We start from the raw sequence: 26,335 nt of genomic DNA, 5'->3' as shown, positions 1-26,335 counted from the left end.
AAGTTATTAAAAACATGTAACACAAAAGGTCCAAATGAGAAAGCATGTTTCATCCACTAAAAACTTTGGTGCTTCTTCACTGTTTATCTGTAAGCTGGAGAGAGCCCAGGAAAACCAAAGTCCTCACATAACTTCATGTTTGTCACTCAACAACCTGCATTGCTAAGTGAAAAATTAGTTGGTTGACTTTCTTCTGTGTCTTTGTCATCACAATTGAGGGAGCAGAACTTGGTTGGGTAACTGGAAAAGACAGAAGTGTTTCAGGGTCAGCACAGGTGTGGAAACCGGCAGACCAGGCAAGGCGTCCACAAGGCGCCTGGCTCCGCAGCCCCTCGCCTCACCCAAGACCTTCCCACAGGGAGGTCAACGCAGCCCTGAAATTTGAGGCATGAGGCAAAAATGGTTCCTAGACCCAATTCCAATATGCGCTTGTGGAAGCTTCCACATCCTAACAAGCAACTGTCAGGTGCCAGCAGGATGTCCAAGAATTCAACTCAATTCTGACATGGAGACAGAACTAGATTCCACAGACTCAGTCCCACAAGACCACCATCCGCTTCAGAGGCCAGCTGCCAAGCCCAGGTTGTTACCTGTGCCTCTGACTGGCAGAGGTTCCCAAGACCCTCTCCTCGAGTCATTTGTCAGAGCAGCTCACAGAACTCAAAGAAACACGTTCCATACTAGATAACCAATTTATTATAAAAAAGATACTGAGGGGGATGAATCAATAGCCAATAAAGAGACGCACAGGACAAGGCCTGGGCAAAGGGCACTGGCATCCGAGGGCTCTCAGAGTGCACCGTTCTTGCCAGCCAGCGCAGGGCCACCACCTGCAGGCTCACCGAGCTCTGTGCTTTCAGGATTGTACGGAGGCTTCTTTATACAAGCGTGATTGATTAAATCACTGGCCACTGATGACCAGCTCCAGCTCCTCTCCTCCCCCCTCAGGCTGGGTGGAAACACTGAAACTAGCCCCACTGTTGCATTTGCCAAAACCCCTGAAGACGGAGGCCCAAGGACTCGGAAGAGATAAAGCGCTTGTGTCCCGAGGCTGCGCCCTGGCACAAGGCACTAAACTTCCGAGACTGGCTGAGCCACCCCGTCCCAGGAGCCCAGCCCGCGAACACTCCAACACGGTTTCATCCAACTGCGAGGCTGGCAGTCCAGGGCACCTGGAGAAAGGCTCCCACAGCTATGCCTGCAGCTGGAGGCGGGCTTGCATGGCGCAGACAGTGCCTGTGCATCCCCAACTGTAAATACCATGCAGCTATTCCCCTGCACCAAGCCAGAAATCAAAGCAAAGGGCTCCGGCCCAGGAGGCCAGCCGGGCCCAGCCAGGGCTATGTGGGGGCCGCAAGCTGATGTCTGCAGCTGTCTCTTCTCCACTTGGACATGTGAGGCGCTGGGCTGGGAGCTGCTGCCAAACTTCTGTCAGAAATGCAGGCTGGAAAGGCTGGGGAGTGGCCACTGCACTGACACAGCCCTTGTTATGAGCAAGGCTTCCAAGCACCCAGACTCAACTAAGGGCAGGCTCAGCTCTGGGTACCTGAGTGCAGAGGCAGAAGGCACCCTACTCACACCCACCGCGTGCCTACATGAGAGGATGGCATCCAACGCACACAGGCAGGCTGGTGGCAGAGGCCCACACGGGACAGCAGCCGCCCTCAGAGAAGGTGCAAAGTGTGTTTATGCTGTAGATGTGTGCACGTGTCTCTATGACCCAGCATTCTAAGGGTTCTAAATGAGAGCTGTTTGCCACAACCATCACCCACCCTAACGACCAAATCAGCAGGCCGAGACGGCAGCACAGCCACAAAGTACCACCACACACTTTCCCCTGGGTCAACCATGACGAGGCCAGCCTGCCTTCCTTCTATGAGCAGCTATCGTCTTCATCCTCTACCACCACCGCTCAATTTCCATGTGGAGCCCAGGGCAGAAGAAAAACCAGCTTCGTGGTCTACCTACATTAACCCTCCAGCACATCATAAATATCTACCTTAGTCTGCAGGGAGACCAGCACAGACACAAACATATTAGCTGGAGGCCAAAACCAGCCCATTACAAAGAAGGTGACTTGATGGATACACCTTTGGTGGGGACTTTGGACACCTTTCTTCCTCCTAGAGCTCTGGGTGAAAAAACAGGTTTAGATGAAGCATCTGGTCTTCTATGGGCTGAACTATGTCCCCCCCAAATTTTTTATGTTGAAACATAACCCTCCAGTATCTCAGAATGTGACTGTATTATATTATTTGGAGATAAAGCCTTTAAAATGGTGATTAAAATGATGGGTCCCAATCCAATGTCACTGATCACAAGAGGACATTTAAACACAGAGACATCAAGGATGCACATGGTCATAGGAAAGACCTGTGAAGACTCAGTAAGATGGTGGCAGTCGGTCTGCAAGCCAAGCAGAGAGCCCTCAGGAGAAAGCAAACCTGCCAACATCTTGACCTTGGACTTCCAGCCTCTAGAATCATGAGAAGTAAATGTCTGTTGTTTAAGCCACAAAGGCTGTGGGATTCGTTACGTCTGCCGGCAATGATGAATGGAAGGGCCTCTGGGCAGCTGACGAGGCCTGGACTGGGCCAGGGTCCAGAACTACACTGTCCACTACGGTAATCACTAGCCATGTGGCTTTCTAAATTTTAATTAAGATTAAATAAAATTTTAAAACTCAGTTCCTTACTTATACTGCAACATTTCCCTTCTATTGGGCAGCTCTACTCCAGAAAGCAGAAGGGTCTAAGTCTGAGAGAAGAACCTTTTGTGACTCAGCCCTTCCAAGGTGGACAAGAGGCCCGAGTCAGAGCAAGCATAGACCTGTTCCTCAACCAAAAATGCAGGGGAAGAGGCCTCTCTGGGCCTTTCATCAAGCACTGGAAGTAATTCATGAACCCTTCTTCTGATTAATTCTGAACCTAAAAAGCAATGTTTCCTTTTTGCAATTGCTGCAGGACGACACTGTGTACTCAGCAAGCACTTACTGAGTGCATACAACTCCAGAGGACACTTTGACAGGCACCAGAGGTGCAGAAAAGGGATACCTAAGCTCGTTTTTGCCTCAAGGAGTAAAAGGCCTAAGTAAATATTAAAGAAAACAAGTAGTGAGGGCCATGAACCAACAAGTACCAAGAAGTTCAGAAGGCATTCCCAACGGCTCCCACAGGTGGGGTACAGCCCCCTCACACAGTCCCCTGAAACAGAAGGCAAGCCCCGCGCCTGGAGCGCTCACACCTGGGCCTCTGCTTTCCTCACCCAGTTCACTCCCAGTGGGAGTGCCAAAGGTCAGCTCCCACTGTCTGTCTGGGAGGGTCACAGCCCTTCCCCATCTGGTCACAGCTTTCCCATCACCACCAATTCTCCTCCGAGCTGCTCCATGCCTGCACCCAAAGCTCCAATCAAACTATGTTTGAGTTCTTCTGTTTCTAATAGTTCTGCTGGCTGTCAGTGTGCTGCCCACAGCAAAGCCTTGCTTTCTAATTTGCTGTTTTTAATTCTGCTGCTTTTAATCTGCAGAAAGTGAAGAAGAACTAAAGAGCCTCTTCATGAAAGTGAAAGAAGAGGGTGAAAAAGTTGGCTTAAAGCTCAACATTCAGAAAACGAAGATCACGGCATCCAGTCCCATCACTTCATGGCAAATAGATGGGGAAACAGTGGCAGACTTTATTTTTCTGGGCTCCAAAATCACTGCAGATGGTGATTGCAGCCATGAAATTAAAAGACACTTACTCCTTGGAAGGAAAGTTATGACCAACCTAGACAGGATATTAAAAAGCAGAGACATTACTTTGCCAACAAAGGCCCGTCTAGTCAAGGCTATGGTTTTTCCAGTAGGCATGTATGGATGTGAGAGTTGGACCATAAAGAAAGCTGAGTGCCAAAGAATTGATACTTTTGAACTGTGGTGTTGGAGAAGACTTTTGAGAGTCTCTTGGACTGCAATGAGATCCAACTGGTCAATCCTAAAGGAAATCAGTCTTGAATATTCATTGGAAGGACTGATGCTCAAGCTAAAACTCCAATACTTTGGCCACATGATGCAAAGAACTGACTCATTGGAAAAGACCCTGATGCTGGTAAAGATTGAGGGCTGGAAGAGAAGGGGACAAGAGACGATGAGATGGTTGGATGGCATCACCAACTCAATGGACATGAGTTTGGGTGAACTCCGGGAGTTGGCAATGGACAGGGAGGCCTGAAGTGCTGCTGTCCATGGGTTCACAATGTCGGACACAACTGAGCGACTGAAATGAACTTAACTGAATCTGCCAAAACTTGGAGCACAGAAAAACAACAGTTTGCATAAAACAATTTCATCCTTCAGGACTGCTCAACTCCCATCTCCTCTATAGAGGAGGCCCCTGGCCTCCTCTGAATGTGTGTCTTCTACATATATTCCTACATACTCCTTCCCTGGCCCCTCCCTCCTCTGAATGTGTGTCTTCTACATATATTCATTTCCACAGTGCATAAGAAAGCCATCTCCAACTGTCCTGATAAGATCCAGCTCTGATGGAGAGTAATGTGTCAAAGACAGAGTTCCTTGTAAACAGGCCCAATACCTTTCCCATCACTCAGCAGAGCAAGCATTCTTTCAAGATTTCCCAAATCTGATCTGTAATACAAAACATAAGATAATGGGCCAGAGCTCAGGCACACTGCTAGGTTCAAAATTTCCTTGTTATCTGAAAGACACTCTTCCCTGGGTCGTCTGTGAGCTTCCCAATACACAGACACTGTGTGACATTTATTTTGACTGCCTAGAAGCCAACTAACTTCTGGTTCTCAGCTGCACTGTGAAAATATGAGGATGCCAGAGAGCTGAGTCGCAGACAGTAGTATTATTAAATACAGTCATGTACAAATCCACTGAAGAGCGCTGACTCGTGACCTACTAAAAACCTGTGCTTGATATTTTCACATCACACCAGGCAGCCCAATCTCCCTTCGTATCAGGCTGGACTAGTTAATAATTAACTGGCTTCGATTAAGTTCCCTTTTCATAAAGAACAACTGTGAGGTGCTGTAAATGATGTTTAGGAAAAACAGACACACCAGTGACTCTGGAAACTGGATTATTCACCTTTGGACAACAAACAGGAAGCCTGAGGAATGCCGCCTGCGTTCAACCTCACCCAGGAAGATAAAGACCTGCAGTATCCCACTCAGATGTGATACTCAGGCCTTGGCTCTTTTCTGACCTCCCTGATACATGAAGCGCCTCAGCTCTTTAAAGCATTACATTAAAAAATCCTGTTTTTACGTGGACCCAAACCCTGGTAGGCTCCAAGAACAACAAAGCAGGACTTACTGCCATTGTCGTCAGAATCCTCACTGCTGCTGGGAAGGCGACCTCGTTTCATGATCTCCCCGGGAAACAGCAGGCAGCCTGCAAAGCAATGAGACAGCACTTAACCCAAGATGATAACACACAACCAGCAAGTTGTGCTTCAGACGGCAGCCCAGGATTTACAGCACACAAAACGCAAACAATCGGCTTTAAGTAGCATTTGAATTATAAACAGTAAAAAGACCAAAGAGACGTAATTAGGTGCAATTATTAACAGAACAGGTTCAAAAAGGGCGGGGGGAGAGGTGGAGAAATTACACATCAGCAGGTCTCCCAAAGGTGCCAGGCTTCTCTCTTGCTCCTGTGACATTATCACTACAACTACTCCGGGAGTCTCTTTAGCTGACTGGCAGCAAGCTCTGCAGAAAAAAACCCATGGCAATGAGCACAGTGCTTCCTCACTATATACAGATTCATATTTCACACGTGTATTGGGGTGGGCGGGTGGTTAGGGATGGGGCTATGCCGGGATGTGTGAATATTTACACTGCTCTGGGCAGCATTGCTTCTCAGGCAAATACTGCTGAAAGAATCCTAAAAACTGAATACCTAGAATTCTAGGAGCAAAACAAATCGGACACTGGGAATGCAAATGCCTATCCTAGTCATCTCCAACACCCCAGCAATTCATTCTTATCCAGACTCCTCCCCTTTACTCAGGAGGAAAACTCAAGTCTAAAAGGTTTAGGCGGTGACCTGCCCAAGGTCACATTGTAAGCAGGCAAAATCCAATTTCACTACCTTTTCCCCAACTCCTTACAGGCCTTGTCCAACCCAACTCAACCAAATGAAGAAAGCAGTCTGAGCAGACACCCAGTCTACCCGGCCAGCTCCTGCCAAGCAACTGGTGGTAACAGGCCTCCATCACCACAGAACAGAGAAACAGGGCGGAGGGCTGAGACTGAATGGCCACCACCGAACTCCCACAGATGACCATGAGGTTATATTCAGACAGGGCAGCTTTCCAAACACAACCAAAAAGCTTTTCCAAACTAACAATTACTCATCACCTTGCCATCTTTAGGACCCAGATACTACTGCCATATCGGTAATTCCCAAAGAGAGAGGAGGGCTTTCCAAGTCAAAGTATGGTTGGTCAGCCATCCCCTCCCCGCTCAGCCTCTCAGAAAAGTATATCCCAACCTCTCCCTCCCTGGGAATCCCACCATCGCAGTGTGTTGAGTTTCTATGAGTGGGGCACACAGGAACCGCATGGGGAAAGAATGTGGAGCATCACTATGCTAGAACAGAACAAGACAGAAACTGCTCTACAAGTCAGAAATAAAAACCCAAAGGTCCGCTCTAAGTGGAACTGGAAAACTGAAGTCAAGAAAAGCTGAAAGCATTCCATACAATGCATCTGCTCCCACCTTCAAAGCAGACCTATATGGTTCTTTCAAACATTCAGGCCTCTAATCTATACTGGAAATTTCCTTCTGAGACACTCACCAGTTAAGGTTTGTATGTTTTTACCACATGATTCTTCAAAAGATGATTAAAAGAATTTCCAAGAGGAAGCCAGGACATGAGTCCTGATCTGGGTCACAGGTAGCGTCTACAGTCATAAAATCTACAACCAGTGAGGCCCCATCCACAGCCCTGGCTTTTCTGCAGAGCCCTCTTCACCCGTAACTCTAACACCCAGCAACCTAGGGCAGGCCCACCCCAGATAAAGTTCCTCAGTCAGCAAACTCCTGTGGCCCCCTGCCCACGTGACTATCCTCCCTGCCCTGTCACCCTCTGCCAAAACGCCAGGTGCTGACAGCTGAGCTGTCCTCCCACTTTCTAGAAGGCACCCCTGCCCTCCCCCTCTAAACCGTCAGGAGGCACCAGGGGAAAACAGAAAGGCAAAGACCGACTCGTTCCCAGTAGCAGCTTCAGCTCCTAAATCCTACACTGCAAGAGAGCTTGAGAGCAAGAAAAAGAGAAAAATAAAGTGCTTCCTAAAGAGGAATTCCTTAAGAGTCACAGTGTGGAGCATCAGGGCAAGAAGAATGCAGTCCCCCTATCGTGAGCAGGTTTTAAGAACGGTGAGGAAGAGAAAGAGGCTGAGAAGGTCCCTAAACTCTCCCCGGCTAGAGATGAGGCAACAAATGTTGGCTGCATCTCCACTGATTCGGACAACTAGCATTTACCTAAACAGAAGAGTTTGGAAAACTCAGAATCTTTTTACATCAAAATGCTCTCTTCCTAGTGTTCACACACAGCTCTCAGAGAAAGCACATGCTTTCAACAGTCACTATATGCAAAATGCAAGCACTGGCCAAACAGATGATGCTCCTAACACACAAAAATACTTCCAAGCAAAAACACGCAAGTAAAAGCAAAGTAAAAATAGTATTTCCCTTCTAATGAACTCCATTCTCACCAGCCCTGAAAGAGCCTGAGTAAAGGAGGTGAAGAATGCTGTGCGTGCTGCACTTCTCCAGGGAACCTGCACAGTAACGGGGTGAGGGCACACCAGCATCGCCGCCTCCGTGGCTCTGAGGTACTTAAACCTTGACATCAGGCTGATGTATCTCACCTGGGGTTACTTACTCCATCAAGAAATCAAAGTCTGCACATGTTACTGTCTTTAAGACACACGATACAGTGGTTGTAAGCTGCAAACATCTGTCCAATGAAAACCAACAGAGCAAGCAGAGGGCCCTCAGCATCATTTAGGACACTCGCTGATTATTATCTAGATGGCAGTAAGATAAGTAACAATCAATTAAAAGGGCTACTTGCAACGCTCCAGAGAAAGCAGCAAGAAAACGTAATAGCATATAATGCATCCCACAGACATCTGAATGTCTAATGTATGAGGAGGTGCTGGAGCACAAGGACCGCGTCTGATCTCAGGGAGCTCCTGGTCTAGCTGAGGAGACAGACTGGTCAGCAGGAATTCAACATGGTGAGTGCTTGACAGTGGTCAACACAAGACTAGAGAAACACACGCTGATGGCGTTGGCAAGATTCTGAGCTGAGTCCTGAAGAACAAAGAGGTAACAAAAAGCGGCAGCACATTTTGGGCAAAACACTGTATATTTAACATACATACATATATATATATATAACCTAGCATATTACTCTCTGCAGTGCCTTCATATTCAGAATCTATTTGCTCACTTATTTACTAATATGTATCTCTTCTTGGGCTTCCCAGGTGGCTCAGCGGTGAAGAATCCACCTGCCAAAGCACAAGGCATGGGTTCGATACCTGGGTCGGGAAGATCCACTGGAGAAGGAAACAGGAACCCACTCCAGTATTCTGGCCTGGGAAATCCCATGGACAGAGGAGCGTGGTGGGCTAAAGCCCATGGGGTCACAAAGAATCATGACTAAGCGACTAAGCAACATCAACAACAATCCTTTCTTACCTTTCTGTTCAATTGCAAAGGCTCATCATTTCATAAAATGTGATCCTTTCAAGTCCCCCTACTGCCCCACCAGGTCTCTAGCCACCTACACCTAGACTGCTTTAGGCACTATCCTTCCTTTCTCCATGACCACGGTTTTCTTTGTTGTTGTTCTTTGTTGTTGTTCTGTCACTGAGTTGAGTCCAACTCTTTGCAACCCCATAGACAACAGCATGCCAGGCTTCCCTGTCCTTCACTATCTCCCAGAGTTTGCTCAAACTCACGTCCATTGAGCCGATGATACCATCCAACCATCTCATCCTGTCACCCCTTCTCCTCCTAATCTCAATCTTTCCCAGCATCAGGGTCTTTTCTAATGAGTCGGCTCTTTGCATCAGGTGGCCAAAGTATTGGAGCTTCAGCATCAGTCCTTCCAATAATATTCAGGGTTGATTTCTTTTAGGATTGACTGGTTTGACCTCCTTGCAGTCCAAGGGATTCTCAAGTCTTCATCAGCACCACAGTTCAAAAGCATCAATTCTTCAATGCTCAGCCTTCTTTATGGAATTATTACAGCAAATTAATCCATCCTATGAGGTGACCTCTCCAAGCTATTTCCTCCACCAATCTCTCCGTTTCATACTGCAAATGGCTCCAGCTAGAAACCCAGGTTTTCTACCACCTGGCCCCTCCCTGCTCTACCCAAACATCTCTCCTACCAAGACCCCCTAACCAGCTTGCCTGGCCTCTATCATAAACACCTCTTCTTTCCAGCCTCAGCCTCTACTCCCAGTGCTCCCTGGCCCTTTCTTCCTCACTCATCCATCCCAATCCCATCCCTTCTCCAGGGCTCAGCTCAAAACCACCAAGTACCATCCCACCACTCCAAGTAAAACCACTTACATTCAGTACCACTCATTTCACCTTTTTCATCTTTTAGAACTTTTTCACTCAGCCTTTTAATGTACTATTTTAACACGCAATCAACTCCTGCCTTGCATCATCACTCAAATGGTTTATACATGTGTGTCTCTAAAAGGTTATAGTTAAGTTCTAGAGAACAGAGATTCTCTTGGATTAAATGTGAAATAAAGACTTCACAGAAATGGGTCTTGAGCAAAACTTCAAAAAAAAAAGACTTCAAAGGGCAGCTACAACAGACACCCCCGGAACTCTGGGTCCAGTCCTCAACAGGGCTCTTCTAACATCCTATCTGATTTCATCAAAACTGGCTTCAAAGTGATACAATTTACAGGAGCCTGGAGTGTCCATTTGCCATGAGAAGCATAACAGCTAAGTAGACAAAATACTAATTATTAGGCATTTGGGACTTTGCCCAAAAAGCAAAAAAAACCACCTAGGAAGCCTGATTATAATCTGAACACTGCCTAGAAAGGCCAAGTAAGAGGAAGTCATTGGCCAAAGACGCTGGCTGGATCAGTCAAGTGACCATCCTTTGGAAACAGGGAGGATGAGCCGAGACAACCAAGCGCATGTGGTAGCTGCTCAGGGCGTCATCTCCTCGGGAAGCACAGGTAACATCCTGCATGCAGATCGCTCTCCTTCAGCCTCTCCTGCCACATGGGTTAAAAAGCAGTGGATTAGTTAACATATTCATTCAATTGTATCAAGGTAGATGCCAAAGATATGATGAACAAGGTAGGGAATGGCCCAGAGGCAGATACAGTAAGCAGATACCTAGATAACTAGCTGCAGTGTGGTAACTGTTATGAAGACTTGGGTTCAATCCCTGGGTCAGGAAGATTTCCCAGAGAAGGAAATGGCAACCAACTCTAGCATTCTTGCCTGGTATGGAGGACCCTGGCAGGTTACAGTCCACAGGGCTGCAAAGAGTCAGACACGATTGAGCAACTAACACTTTCACAGGATATGTACATGAGACAGCAAGCTGCCTCAAAACCTTCAAATTTATGTTTTCCTTGGACTGAAATTAGAGTGGGGAATTGGCAAGCACTAAGAGCAGCCCTTAGCTGAAGGAACCCATCCCCAAGTGGTTCAGGAATTTGCAAGGGAACAAATTTAGTGACCTGGGTGTGGTAACAGGGAGGCATGACTGGTATGTGACTCTAGCCAAGAAAGAATGAGAAATGACCCTGGAGGACAGAAAGAAGAACTTTTACAAAAGAATAAGATGATTAAGAATTTCAGGATGTTTATTCAGCGCTACACCTGAGAAAAAGACAGATTTGAGGAACTGTCCAGTTATTAGAATTATTCTGTGGTGGAACAGGCACCATTTATCAGGCCATAAACACTACGGCTATATTAAGGATTGCACCCTAGTGATTTTCATTGCTTATGGTTTATATGCAGAAAGGCTATTTTTTTCATTCAAAGTATCGATTTTGTCCAGTATGTTTTCATTCTTATTTCACTCTCAAGAAGTTCTAGAAAGTACTCAAAGACCTCCTACATATTCCTTCTCTGTGTATCACTTAATACATAACTAATGCAGTGGATGAACGGGGCTTCCCAGGTGGCACTAGTGGTAAAGAATCCACCCGTCAACGCAGGAGTCAAGAGACTTGAGCTCGATCCATTGGTCAGGAAGATCCCCTGGAGTAGGAGATGGCAACCCACTCCAGTATTCTTGCTGGAAGATCCCACAGACAGAGGACCCTGGTGGGCTACAGTCCATGGGGCCACAACGAGTCGGACACGACCGAGTGACTGAACACACCCACGCAATGCAGGACGGATGAACGAGTTCCTGTATGTAAACTCTATCCCATGTTCAACTCAGCTTTATAGAATTTGAGACACTTCACTTTAATATCTAATTGACCTTTAACTGGAGTAACTTCTATTTATTTTCAAATTTATAAGGTGTCCTTCCATGCTCTGTCAAAGTTAATAATCTAATATTTAAATGTACTATATTTTAAAATATATTTAGCATATGTATAATATAAAAACATACATTAAAGAACGGACTTTCAGACACCAAGAAGTCTTACATAAAGACAAAAGATTTTGTAATGAGGTTGCTCTATTTGCTAAGTTCAGACATTCAAATATTATTTTTCAACACTATGCAACATGATTTGTTCCCTTGGTCACTGGTCATAGACTATTAATACTTCCCCCATAAAGAAAGACTCATAGTTTCTTAATAGATCTTCTTGCTTATCTTCAATGAGTATGAAAGTAAAAGTGAAAATGAAGTCACTGTGTCGCGTCTGACTCTTTGCGATCCTGTGGACTGTAGCCCACCAGGCTCCTCCATCCACAGGATTCTCCAGGCAAGAATACTGGAGTGGGTTGCCATTTCCTTCTCCATTCAATGACTATATATTACCCCAAATAAAATACCCAAATATAATAATGACCTATACTTCAAAGTAATCTCTTATCCATAAATGAATGTGAACAAGATCAGCTGGTTTCTTATCTCAGTTTTTATAGCAAACATTAATCTCTTAGACATAAAGTTTTCAAATTAACAACACTATCTAAATTCAAATGCTCAGAGTTTAAAAATACTAGTGTGACTGTAACTCAAACCCAGATTTCTCACTTTAACCAGAAAATTATATCTGGTCAAAAAGACAGTCATAGATTTGATATAACTGACAAACTGCTTAGATCTTAAGTGTTAAAAGCTTTAATCTTGTCTAAATATTTCAACTCAGAAAAAAAGAACTTATAAAACTGTGTCTGTTATAATGTCATATATCAAAATTTGTTTAAAGGACATGGTGCCCAAGCTACTACAGTCTCTGCAGAGACATCTACTTGAAAATATTCAGCTGAAAAAGAGTTTATATTAGCAACAAATAACCAACCACCGCTACCAGAAAGAAGATTTTAATAACTGCCCAGATAATCATAAATGCAATATTCATCCCTGTGAATGTTACTAATAAAATCCAAGTGCTGTAACACACTAGTTTATCATTAAGTTCTTTATAAATTAATCCAATCTCTGTTTATGAGCCCTAAAATAATCTATTAAATCCCTCTTAGGTCTCTGTAATTGATGACAATTACAGTCAGCACCTGAAGAGCAGTTATGACAAAATATTCCAACCATCTGTATTTGGGATGTATTTTTGTTCTCTTTCCATGAATTCACCCCAAACAATATAGGCAACCAGACATCATGGACTCCAACCCTGAGCTTCTACCCGTTTCCATCTACTCAGAATTCCTGGAGTGACTGCAGAATTCTAGACTGAATAGGTTGGGAAATTTTATTTACATTTATGACCTTTTACAGCATATGACCTACATTACTTTGCCAACAAAGGTCCATCTAGTCAAAGCTATGGTTTTTTCCAGTAGTCATGTCTGGATGTGAGAGTTGGACTATCAAGAAAGCTGAGCACCGAAGAATTAATGCTTTTGAATTGGAATGTTGGAGAAGACTCTTGAGAGTCCCGTGGACTGCAAGGAGATCCAATCAGTCCATCCTAAGGAAATCAGTCCTGAATATTCATTGGAAGGACTGATGCTGAAGCTGAAACTCCAATACTTTGGCCACCTGATGTGAAGAACTGACTCATTGGAAAAGACTCTGATGATGGCAAAGACTGAGGACAGGAGGAGAAGGGGATGACAGAGGATGAGATGGTTGGATGGCATCACCAACTTGATGGACATGAGTCTGGGTAAACTCCAAGAGTTGGCAATGGACAGAGAGGCCTGGTGTGCTACGGTCCATGAGTTGTGTCCAAAGAGTTGGACACAACTGAGTGACTGAACTGAACTGAATGACATTTTAGATGACTTTAATTTTTTACCATGATCCTGCACTATGCTATTTGTAATAGTAAAGATTTAAAAATCCAGAACCGTTGTTTCTTGCTCCTCACATTATAGAAGACCCTGGGAGCACAGCTTCTTGGCCCCACACAGGCACCAGCCTAAAATGAGCAGCTACCAATAAACTACATATATTCCACCTCCTTCCTGAGATGTGGTATCAAAGGCTTATCTTGTTTTAAAATACCTGATGAAATAGCATAGGAGGAAAAAAATAGAAAAGGTAATAGGATAATGCCGTAAAATGCTACTATCACTCATTCATTATTTAATTCAAAAGTGAAAGTTTTCAAAACATTAGAATAGCCAGTGTGCCAGTAGCAGGTCACTAAAAATATATGCAGTTAAGAATAGAAAAACTAACTCAGACAAGAAAACTAGGGTTTAAACTACCTTTAAAGAATTCAAAGTCAAATAAATACTCAACCTCTTATCCATTTTAAGAGCAGTACTATTTTTTGGTGGGGGGGGGGGGAGCTACATTCCAGAGATGGTTACCAAACACACCATTTCCTCTACCCATGGCAAGCATGGTTAATAAATTAGGTCATTCTTTTTTTCCACAAGCCCAGGCGTGACCTCAGAATCCTCCTTAACACTTAACACAGTGCTATCACTGTGTCAAAATTCACATGAAAGATGCAGTCTATTTTGCCCTATAGGTCCTCTTTTCACACTTTTTTCTTTTTTAACAAATTACTGGAGAAAACAAACATAAGACCAATCTCTTCATAATATATGAAAAGATAGTTTTTTATATAACATTTCACTGCAATGAGGCTTTTGTGTTCCATTCAGCCCTGGGATCTTTGAACCAAATTCTAATTTTTAACACATACACATGCACATTCTCCAGATCAAACTCTAAAACTTCACTGAAGAGTAACACTTAAAAAAAAAAAAAAAAAATAAGTGTTAGCAGGAGATAGTTCTGAATGAACCAATGTCAAAATAAGGATGGGAAAGGAGTCTACACTTCCTTATATGACTCTTGGAAGAATAAGCCAATAAATGCAAAGTGACTACAGGGTAATTTTAAAAGATTTTTAAATGCTCAAACCAGATGTTCTTATACAGGATATACAAAGCAGCTTCTGCAGAAACCAGACTCAACCAGCTAATGACAATTACACTGTGCACAGGCTGAAATGCAGCTGTTTTGAGGAACTTTGTTCCCTGATTATAGCCGGTTGTCAGAAACTATCAGTTACCACTAACAATGTTAAGTCACCAAAAAATTTTAAAATACAGTTTAAAAAAAAAATTCAGACTTCCAATGTTGTACACTAGAAGATCTAGATGACTCACTTAACAACAAAAACTCCATTTACACATCATCTGAATTATATATTAAAACAAACATTTCATCACAATTGTACAAGTCCTGTTACTACAGTCACGGAAACATAGGACAGTCTCAAAACCTAGCAGCAAGGTCTGCAATGTAGTCTCTGAGGCTAAAGCTGAAAACAGTCTCAGCCATGGATTGTGTCTACAGGACATCTTCCCCAAAGAAACACATAAAATCCTAACTTAATCTCCAGAAAATGTTTTGGAGGTAATTTACCTTTCCTAATTTTAAAAGGAAGTACGTACAGTAAGTTCTGGAGAGGTTAAGCAGCAAGAGCAAAGACACACAGATGGGTCTAGGGCAAAGCCAGAGGCTGAATCAAAGACCTGTGCCATCCATCCTCCTCCCAGGTGATGGGACCGTGGGCTTCCTGCTCCTGGACACCTCCTGAGATTTAGAAAGAGGTTATCGTGAAGATTAAGGCCATGGACTACATGTTATCTGGGGTCAGACAACTAAAATGTACTCAACAAACAGTCTGTTAACTTAGAACTTGAAACATATTTCCTGGCAAGCTGATGTGAAGATGGCTGCAAATGCCATTCTGCCTGCTGGAGAGCTGGACAGACTGCACACGAGTGGTTCCCTGAACACTATCACAGGGCCACGTGTCCTCTGAGCAGCAGGTATTCACTTCGGATTGGTGTGACACACACCCTACGTGGAGAGACATCACACTCCTCTGGAAACGTCTCCCTCTGGATGCAGTCCCAGGTCATAATGTATATTCCCTCACGCAGGGCCTCTTGGCCTGGCCTCCTGGGAGGGTGTGACTACCTAGCTGTGTTTCGCAAGGTGCATGGGGTCCTGTATTACACATCCTACCCTCAAAGACTATCTAGGAACCAAAGAGTTAGGAGCCACAGCCCTGAGTTGAGTCAACTGCCTTCATATTTATCAAACAAACTTCTGATTTCAACTTGTTTCAGGTTCCTATCAGAAACGGAATTCAGTCCCAGCTGGTGACTAGCTAAAACTGTATCACTATACTATACTACAGGCTTCCCAGGCGGCACTAGTGGCAAAGAACCCACCTGCCAATGCAGGAGCTGTAAGATGCACTGGTTTGATCCCTGGGTCAGAAAACTCCCCTGCAGGAGGGCACAGCAACCCAGTCAAAGGAGCCAGGCGGGCTAAGGTCCATAGGGTCACAAATGTCAGAAATGACTCAAGAGACTCAGCACGCATGCATGCACATCCTACACTACAGGTATATACTGTTCTACAGGTATGTATACTACAGTACAGGTTTTCAATATATATATATAGGTATGGCCGTGTCATTATAAATTAGGGGTCTACAACCTGCTGTTGCTCAATACATAAGAATGGTTTTTATGTATGTAAATGGTTTGGGAGAGGGAATCACATTTCAGAACACCTGAAAATTATCCCAAATTCAAATTTCACTATCTGTAAATAAAGTTTTATTGGGACACAGTCACATTCGTTCATTTACTTTTTGTCCACTGATTGCTTTCGCATTTAGGATGGCAGAGTTGAACAGCTGTAATAGGGACTATCAGGCCCACAGAGCCTAAAACATTTGCTATCTGGCCCCTTTACTAAAATAGTTTACTGATCTCTGCTACTGATCAACAGACTAGCAGTAAGGGGGTAAAAGGGCGGGGTAGGAGGGTGGTGTTCTAAGCCAACTTAAATTAAAGCCATGTCTAGAAACTTGTGAATTCTTCTCAAAGGAAAACCCCTGAGGCTCCTTCTTGGGGCCAGTGTACACTAAGTTATAACAACTAATAAACTTATCTGATTTTCAAGCCAGTAACCAATAAGCAGAAAAATGACTGTTCTAGACAGGCATTTTAACTATAATGTGTGGTTTAACAGTGATATAAAAGGATCAGAGAGAAATCATAAAAAGAAGTCACCAGAATTTAAATGCCAAATTGAAATCCAAGGATGCACTTAAAAGTATTCATCCAGACCCTGAAATGACATGCAAATTTTTGAGTAACTCACTTTTTCTGCTGGAGAGGTTCCCACAGGTTTTGGATCTCAAGTGTCCTTGACCTTAAAAAAGTTACAAGTCACAAGTACTCAGCCTACACATCTAAAGTGCATCTTTTTATTTCAACACTGAAATAACTGATGGTCATAAAAATGACCATGACTAATCAAGAAAAATCTTAAATCATGTTAAGTGTATTTTGTGCTAAACAAACGCAAACCAGGCAGCTCCAACTCCAGCAACTTGTTAACCTTGCCAATTCTTGCTGCTTACTCTGGAGAAAGGAATAAAAGAAAAAAATGTTCATCTTATTCTTCAGTTTGGACTCTCCCCAGTGAAACCTTCACTTAAAATAACTGCTTAGAAACTGTCTTAGAAGCTGTCATGAATTTTCAAATTAATAAAATCTCCTGTGCAGACATTATTAAATGTCTGATCCTGTGCAGATCAGTATTAAAAACTATATATTATTGCCAGCTGGAAGTGCTTTCAAAACAAGAGAAAACTGTGATTTAATTCCTTCAACAAATCAGCCCGAAAGAACCAAAGTTTAAAGAAATGAACTTACTTCAACTGCCCTCAATCACCTTAACAGTCTTTAACTCTACCTGAAGAACCAAAAGCAAAAAAAGTAAACACGTAACTTGTTTTAGAGCATTCATTAAAACCTTGGTCCTTGAACACCTGTTAAGGGCACGTAATACACCACTAGTCTAGAGGTAACAAAGGACTCAAAAATGGAAATACCCAGACTCTTCCTATTTTTGTTGCTTTCAGGTAAGGAAGACATCCTGAATAAACTTTCAAAGTCTAGGCTAGATAAGGCCAAGCCACAATAACATGGCCAGAGTCACAATCAACATTCTCTTAGACTAAATTTTCTCTCTGTTCCACAACACTCAGCCCTGCCTAAACTTAACAAGATGCCACTTCAACTGAAAGGCAAAAAGGGGCTCCAGGAGCACTCTCCCATTTATTAGGAATGCAGAGTTTACTTATTCCATCAGAGCCAACCATCTGTGAAAATACCAAAATATAAATCCCTCACAATCACCTATCAATATTTTTTGTATAAACACACCAAGCAAATAGGCTTCTACCCACCTGCAATGCAGGAGGACCTGGGTTCAATTCCTGGGTCAGAAGACCCGCTGGAGAAGGGATAGGCTACTCGCTCCAGTATTCCTGGGCTTCCCTGGTGGCTCAGCTGGTAAAGAATATGCTTGCAATGCGGGAGACCTGGGTTTGGTTCCGGGGTTAGGAAGATCCCCTGGAGAAGGGAAAGGCTACCCACTCCAGTATTCCGGCCTGGAGAATTCCATGGACTGTACAGTCCATAGGGTCACAGAGTCAGACATGACTGAGCGACTTTCCCATTCACTTTCACCAAGCAAATAGCAAGACTCTCAATTGTCTCAACTTTTTGAAATTTTATATACTACATATAATAAACATATCAACTGTCCAAATTTTAAATACATTACCAAATAAAGTGCTGCCAGGTCTTCAAATGGGCATCCCTGGTGGCTCAGACAGTAAAGAATCTGCCTAAAATGCAGGAGACCTGGGTTCAATCTCTGGGGCAGGAAGATCCCCTGGAGAAGAGAATGGCTACCCATTCCAGTATTCTTGCCTGGAGAATTCCATGGAGAAAGGAGCCTGGCGGGTTGCAAAGAGTCAGATACAATGCTTTTACAATGCTTTTGAATTCTGATGCTGAGGGAGACATCTGACGGTCCCGTGGACAGCAAGAAGATCAGTCAGTCAATCCTAAAGGAAATCAACCCTGAATATTCCCTGGAAGGACTGATGCTGAAGCTCCAATACTTTGGCCACCTGATGAGAAGAGCCGACTCACTGGAAAAGACATTTATGCTGGGAAAGATTGAAGGCAGGAAGAGAAGGTGGTGACAGAGAATGAGATGGTTGGATGGCAACATCCGACTCAATGGACATGAGTTCGAGCAAACTCTGGGAGACAGTGAAGGACAAGGAAGCCAGGTATGCTGCTGTCCATGAAGTCGCAAAGAGTAGGACACAGCTTAATGACTGAACAAGATCTTAATACAGAGAAAACCAGCTGAACACTAAAACTTTAAAGGAAACAACCTACTGACTCAGGAACTAAAACTTTGCCAATTAAGGTTCCTATCAGGCTTCTGATACAATCCAAGAAACTAACAACTCCAAGCAAAGTCAGCCTTTATTTGAATTTTTTTTTTTTAATTTACTGTTAAACAAGGCAACAGTGTTCTAACTATCACAGGCTTGAACAGAGACAAAGAAGTTTAACATTGGTATAACTCCCACTGTTTGACCAATTAAGTCAAGCATTTCAATGCCAATCCAAATAAGCAGCAAGATATTGACAAAAGTGTTATATTTTCCTCTAGAGAATGTCTTGTTTTATTAACCATGTAGGAAAACTGGGCATACAACGCAAATTCTGACAGACCATGAACTGTAATAGTGTAACAGGTGCCCCGTATTACTGAGGAAAGAGCTTCACCAACAGAAAGGAAGCAAGCAAGCAGAACTGTGAGAGTCATCTGTCTCCTCCTCACTCCTGACAATGCCTAAAAATACAAGACTTGGTCCGTGTCTGATGTCTAGATGTTTGCTGTTCTAACCACCTCAGTACTGAAACACAGTTAATTTTTTTTTTCTCAGCAAGTGTGCAGATAAATACATCAGGCAAATTTCTTTAAAACAGTTTTCAAATAATCTTCAAACTGAAGACTCTAAATTACACACAAAAAAATGCTACTTAAATTCTAACTTTTTCAAATCCAGTCATGATTAACTCCGAAGACATGCCTCCTCAATGTCATAGGTTCTGTCAAAAAGTTACTACAGATTAGTGTCTACTTACAGGAAATAACGAGATGCAATGATCTTTGATTGGACAGTGTTTTAGACAAAGCTGCTGTTATATTTGGAGGCCAAGGAAGAAAATCTGAATGTATCCCAAATAGACAAGCTAGCTAACAGGAGGAAAAAACACTCCTTACACAACTGTACAGACAGTATGAGTCATTATACATATGTATACACAATTACCTGGAAAATGATAAAATGATGATTTCTAGGTGATAGGAATGTGTTTTTATATGTGCTTCTCTAGTTGAAAACATGTACATGTAAAATAACACCATTTCTGTAACAATACTTTAAGCCACTAAGGGCTCTTTGAAGTAAAAAATCAATTATTTATGAAGGTGAAACACATGGAGATGTGTTTGTATTCTCACCAAGTCCTCCAAGTTTTGTTTGCTTTTTTAGTTAATCCTTCTACCCAAAGTCTCTGGGCTAAGCAACTGTTCATTCTAAAATACAACATGTCCTTAAACTCCAAAAAGTTTTTTCTCCTGTTCCCACTTTTCACACACTCATCATTTCTCACTATTTTCCCTTTATAGCTACTCTTTCAACCTCTGCAATAGGAAACCAAAGTATTCACTTTTAGGCTGAAAACCTGTCTGGTGATGGAGGAGCAACTTGTAGGGGGTGGGGAATCTTGTTCTTTCTAAATGAACATACATCCACCTTTGTAAAAGTTAAAAATCTCTGTTACAACCCACTCAAATTTTCTTCTTAGAAAGCAGCCTATGACCTTAAGATGGAATCAAGTTCAAATTCTACTGCAACTTTAGGCAACTCCTTTTATCTCTGGCTGCTGTAAGGAGGAGGTATGTATGCCAACTCATCAAATAACGTATAAAAAACACATAAACTTATGGGAAAAAAAATAACCAAAGTCAATCTGATTTAAAAGTGGCATTAGATGAGACTAAAATCGTTGGGACAAAAGGGCATTAAGAATTCTCGGGTGAAGGTATTTGCTAGCAAGTGTCACACACAGAACACGCACGTTATCTGTCCAGTATGTGTTGCCCACTCTACTACAATAAATTATTTTATCAAAAGTGTTGTCAGTGTAAGTATAGTTACACTGAACGCTCCTTTTCTCCAGCTAAAAGTGATTAAATCTTGATTAGCGGCGATCTGGTCAAACACAACTTCCTAATCTCTAACCACTGGTGGATCACTACCTAAACCAGCTTCCAGGGAAGTAATTTCTCTGTATCTCAAAACTAGTTCATTAACTTTGAAAGGTATTAGCCTTGAGGTACAAGTAACTAGAGAGCTAGCCGTTCACAGCGGGTTTTCTAAAAAGGAAAAATAGTTCACCTAATAAAAACCTTTGGGAAAGGAGCCCCTAAGTATTTCCATTAATGGAAACTTCAGATTCTCTCAATTTCCTAAAAACGTAGCCGTCTTAAGTCATTCAACTGCAGCTATCACTTTACAAAGAGAAAATTTAAATTCCCCCTCAGCTGTGGTAAATAGAAGGCGACAGACCCTCACCCCGCCGAAGCGAGGTGGGGCGCCTGCCTCCTACTTACTAGAAAACCAGCCAAAGCTGCTTTTAAACGGTCTCGTGGTGACGATGCATTCCTAACGGGTTTCGAAGGCACGTTTAAATCGCCCGCTTTTTTGTTTGCTCGCTGCATTCACCGGGTGCCGGGACTACGGCCGCCCCCGCGCGCCGGGGAGGAGAGCCCAGGGTGGAAAAGCCGGGGCGGGGAGAGGGGGGTACAACCGGGGAGGGGCGCCCGGGGAGGGGGGCCCGGGGCGAGGAGAGCCGGGGGCGGAGGACTCTGGGATGCAGAGCCCGTGAGGGGGGAAGGGGGGCAGGACAGAGAAAGCTGAGGACCCCAGGAAGGCGGGGATCCCGGGGCGGGGAGAACTGGGCCGCCGCCCCGCACCGGAGAAAGCACCGCACGGCGCCCGCCGGGCTGTGCGCAGAGCCGCGGCTTCGCGCAGCGGCGCCGCCCCCTCCCTCTCTCCCTCATCGCCGCCTCCTCCTCCTCCTCCTCCCAAGGCGACAGAAACAACAGCGCGGGAGGAGGGGAAAGTAACTCCCGGCACCTCCGCCGGAATTAGCCCCGGTGCAGTGATGACACCTTCTCGTGGCGCAATCAAGCCCCGCTCCCTCCGCAGCGAGTCCCCGCCGCCGCCGCCCTCTCCGTTTGAAAGTGGCCACCCCCCCGCCGCCGCCGCCGCCGCTCCTCCCGCCCCGCCGCCGCCAGCTGCACCAATCCGCTCGGCCCCAGTTGCAAATCAAACGCTCCCTCGCGTCTAGAAGCCACTTGCGCCGCTGGAAACGGCCGCGCCGTCCCCCCCTCCCCGAGTCCCTCCCGGGCGGCACCTTCAGAGTGGGGCGGGCGCGCCGGCGAGAAACGGCTGTGAGATGGGAGCGGGAGCAGCGGTGACGGCGAGCAGCTCGGAGAGGACTCGGCTCCCGCTCCCGCCCCCAGACAGTTCTGGAAACTGTGTATCACCTCTGTCACAGGAAGCCATCCGGCGAGGAAGGCGGCGCGGAACCAACAAACAAACGCCTGCGGCCGCCCGCCGGAATCAACGCGGGGACGGCGACGGGCTTCGGGCCGTTCCCCGGGCGTGAGCGCGGTGGCCGCCCCCGCGCCGCGGGCTTTGTGCGGGGCTCCCGCGGCGCGGGCGCGGTAGGCCAGGCGTCCCCGCCCCCGAAACCCCCCACCCCGGGCCCCGGCAACGCTGCTGGGACCGTTAGGTGACGCTCCGGCGCGGCTGAGAAAGCAGCGCCTCGGCCGCCGCCCGCCCGTCCCCATTTCCACATGGAGCCGCCTCTCCTCCAGAGCCAGAGGCGGGCCACAAAAGTTGGCCCCGGGGCCACCCAGCACCTGCCCACGTGCCGCGGAGGTTAGCTCCCGGGTCTACCCCGTCCCTTTCCCCCCCACCGCCCTCGGCCGCCAGGTCACCTATTACCGGTGGGAGGGGAGAGAGGCTGCTATTTAAACGCCCGCGGAAGTTGAGGCACCCCCACTGGCGGGTGCCGTGCACCTGCCTCCCGCCGCCGCGCTCCGCCACTTTGAGCAGCAGCCGCGTCCTCGGCCCCGCCTCCTGCCCGCAGGCGGGCGGGGGGAGCGGGAAGGAGGTGGAAGGGATCGAATTTCTCTAGCAAATGGGACCGTTCCGACAGGATTCGGTTCCCCGGTCAACATTCCACATTCCATCCCTCTCCCGCATTTGCAAGCCAGCGCCAACAACCCGGAAAGCCTGCTGGCTACAGAACAACAGCCCCCAACTCACAAATACACACTCACAGGCACAGGACACGTGCACTTGAAGGGCTTCGCAACTTGCAGTCCCGGGGTGCACACTGCACGTTTTCAGGCGGACCAAGCGACACGACACCATCCTCACAATTTGCAGACGGTGCCAAAAGGTTGCAATTTGCAATCCGTTTTAAGTTCATGGTTAATCGGTAGTTTGGTCTACCAATGCAACTCCTTCTTAATTTCACCGATAAAGGGTTTTACACTTCACAGGCAGTCTCACTATAAGTAAAAGGTCCGTTCACTGGAAACCCAATTGGGAAGAACCTAATTGCTAAACTGTCCCTGCACCGCCCCCCCACCCCTCCCTCACTGTCCTTGAATTGATGCAATGAATATTTTGGACATGTGGTGACGCGGTGATAAGAGATAGGGCTGCAGCTACCCTACACAGATGTACCTATACCCACACCTATGTTTTGACTATACAGTCGTCGTCCCTTCCCCCGCACCACCACCACCACGGTCACACACACTCTGGATTCATATATGTACCCGGACCTTGTTCTGCCATTGCCATCTGTCTACCAAGTTGCTATTATGCTTTTCACTTCCATGCAACCTAATGCACTTTAGCTGTTTAAAAAATTCTATAACTAAAGCCAACTAAACTGGGTTTCTACTCCTGAACGCGTTTTAATTGATGATTCGCCTGAAAACCGCATGTTCTTCGCTAATCCAAAAGAAAAAGCTCTTAAGTCTTCAGCCCCCAAAACTGAAAAATAATCATAATAAAACTTACTGATCCAACACACATCAATTCTCAGGATCCAAAAATCATCCTCTCCTCCTCCTCCTCTGGCCCCCGCCCCGGCAATGCCCAAGTTACTGGTGGGATAGTAACGCTGCGCTCGGCGGCTGCCGGCCCTCCCTCCTTCGCTACATATCGAGAACCCAATCTTTTGGCGCCATATTAATGACGTACTATATTATTTCCACTAGGCAGCGACCTTCGGCATTAAATTACTCCCGAGAACTCCCGAGCAAAGCAACAAAACCATCAAATATGGCTGAGCCTCTCGGCTCGTCCTGCAGCCGCCGCCGCTGCCGCCGCCGCGGAATCGGGACGCGCACACGGACCCACACGCGGACACGCGCGGACTCTCGGTCGGCGCGCCCTTCCCGCGCGCCCCCCGCGGCCCGCGCGCGTACCTGCTGCGGAGGGGTTCGGCCGCGGCGCTGGGCTCTTCGCCGCTCGCTCCGCGCCGCATGAGTTCGGGCCGTGGCGGGCTGGCGGACGGAGTGGCGGGCGGGGAGCCGGGCGGGCCCCTGCTCTCGCCGGCGCGCACACACCCGGCGCTCGCGCAGGGAGGCACTCTCGGACGGGCGTTTGGCTTGTTATGGAGGAAGGACTGTGTGAATCAAACTCATTTCTGGGTCACTGCTGCCACAGGGGGGAGCACTTTAATCCCTTGCCAAAACGAGAGGGTGGGGACGGGAGGGCGGAGGGAGTTCGCCGGGAACCGCGGTGCGGGGGGCTCTGTCCCTCGTTAACTCTTCGCGGCCCTCGCCGTAGCAGGCTCGGCCTATGTCAGCAGGGGCTTGCAAAGAGCCGCATGCTTCAGCTTTTAAAATCTCTTCCTTCACCTCTCTTGTGAGCCTAGACTTTCTTGAAGTGTCTCCAAGACACCTCCAGGGTGGTGGCCTTTTAAATTATCCCTTTCAGACTCTCCCAGTCTCAACTCTTGTTTGACATCACTGCACTAGAAAAGGATTCTTTCAAATTACTTTAAAATTATGTAGATTAAACTGTGGCTATTAAGGAATGTAGTTTGGGTGAGAGGTTTTATTTTTAGATTGAATGGAAAAATAAATAGTTCTTTGGTAGTAACAGTTTTGGGGGAGCTGCGGATTATTACGACATTTTTAAATATAGAAAATCCAGTTTGGGAGCCGGAACACATCTTTACCTAAGTTTGTATCGAAATGATAATTCCAAATAAGCATTAATTCATTAGGAAACTAATTATTTGTGAGTTGACACCACCGTTATGTTACACTGTGTTACAGAACGGGACATTGTCTTCCAAATAGGGAGAATTGAGCCTAATGCTAAAACTGGAGCTGCAGACTAACATGAAATTAGTCAGATTAATTCTGGGGTATTTATGTGTAAAAAAGGAGTGGAGATTAACACGCTTCTCTCATGAAAGTGTTAGCCGCTCAGTCATGTCCAACTCTTTGGGACCCCATGGAATGTAGTCCACCAGGCTCCATGGGATTATCCAGGCAAGAATACTGGAGTGGGTTGCCATTCCCTTTTCCAGGGGGTTTTCCCAACCCAGGGATCAAACCCTGGGGTCCTGCATTGCAGGCCGATTCTTTACCCTCTGAGCCACCTGGGAAAGCCCTCTTCTCTCATGGACCCCCCTTAAAGAAATGAGTCTATATGATATTCTGCTTCAAAAGGGAAAAGAAAAAAAAAATGGGGTACAGGTTGAAAATACTATTCAATAATCTGGAACATAGATCACTGATTACAAAATTGAGTATCAAACCCTATGGCATACTTGTCCACTGGAAGAATTCTGAATATGTCAGGTTTGGTTTCATAAAATCTCACACCAACCCATCCACCTACATCGGGATCATAGTAATCTGATAAATGTGGGAAAACAAAACTAATTGAGTCTTTCAATTATTTTTCAGAAAGCAAAGTAAACCAAAGGAAATCTTAAGTATATGTCCTTTTTCTCTCTTGCCTGCTTCACTAATGAAGTACAAAGACACCCTATCAGTACTGTTTATGTGCTCACTTAATCCTGCTCAAAGAAACCACATATGTAAAGCACTATGCTATCATTATTACTGTTATTAATATTGCCCTGAACTTACTGCTATTTTCCTTGGTTCACTTTACACATACTCTACTGCAGAAGTAAAAGGACACAGGCTTCATAGCCAGACAGACCCTGAACTGAATCCGACTCTACGAGTTGTCAGCTACGCAACTGTGGGGTAAATTACAAAACCTCTCTGAACCTCAGTTTCTTCCTGAGTAATAAAATGGGGTTAACAGGCCCTACCTGAAGGGTTGTTAACTGAAATAACTCCATAAACATGCCCAGCAGAGACCCTGTCAGTATGAGAGCCATCCCTCCTATCTCTCATTCTTGGTCTTCTTGCCTTTGAAGACTGCAACTTTTCCACATTCCAGGGAAATTTATTTCACTCATTCCCCTGCAAAAAATAAAAATAAAAAATAAGCTACACTTACCATTCAGCCTTTAACTTTTTTTTTTTCTGACTATCCCCACTCCCAAAACATCAGGCAACAAAAATGAAAGTGTGCTGAGTAAATAGATGAGAAAAAAAGGGGTAAAAGAATACATGAACCCTCAACACTGATTCTATGCTTAAGACTGATGGTCCCAG

The 26,335-nt window shown here is 45.4% G+C and overlaps 1 protein-coding gene across 9 annotated transcripts in view; it reads right to left on the bottom strand.

Moving 5' to 3' along the window:
- Nucleotides 1-24,322, bottom strand: part of JADE1 (jade family PHD finger 1) — a 56,253-nt gene extending 31,931 nt beyond the window's left edge. Inside the window, exons 1-2 of one of the 9 annotated variants that reach the window (XR_011467468.1) lie at nucleotides 22,949-23,171; nucleotides 5,321-5,398 (exon numbers count right to left, since the gene is read on the bottom strand). Coding sequence is in view for 8 of the 9 variants with exons in the window: in XM_070386519.1 (XP_070242620.1) it covers nucleotides 5,321-5,398; nucleotides 22,949-23,042 (172 nt within the window). In the remaining variant the exon portion in view is untranslated. Of the gene's footprint in view, nucleotides 1-5,320; nucleotides 5,399-21,208; nucleotides 21,233-22,014; nucleotides 22,034-22,147; nucleotides 22,320-22,603; nucleotides 22,737-22,948; nucleotides 23,172-23,702; nucleotides 23,821-24,112 lie in introns of those variants that run through there. The other 8 variants (XM_070386521.1, XM_070386523.1, XM_070386519.1 and 5 more) reach the window with 8 other exon arrangements.
- Nucleotides 24,323-26,335: the final 2,013 nt, after the last annotated feature.

Source organism: Bos mutus, chromosome 17, assembly GCF_027580195.1.
Source record: "Bos mutus isolate GX-2022 chromosome 17, NWIPB_WYAK_1.1, whole genome shotgun sequence".
Lineage (NCBI taxonomy): Eukaryota > Metazoa > Chordata > Mammalia > Artiodactyla > Bovidae > Bos > Bos mutus.
The sequence above is the reverse complement of the archived record's forward strand: the minus strand, read 5'-3'. Positions and strand labels throughout refer to the sequence as shown.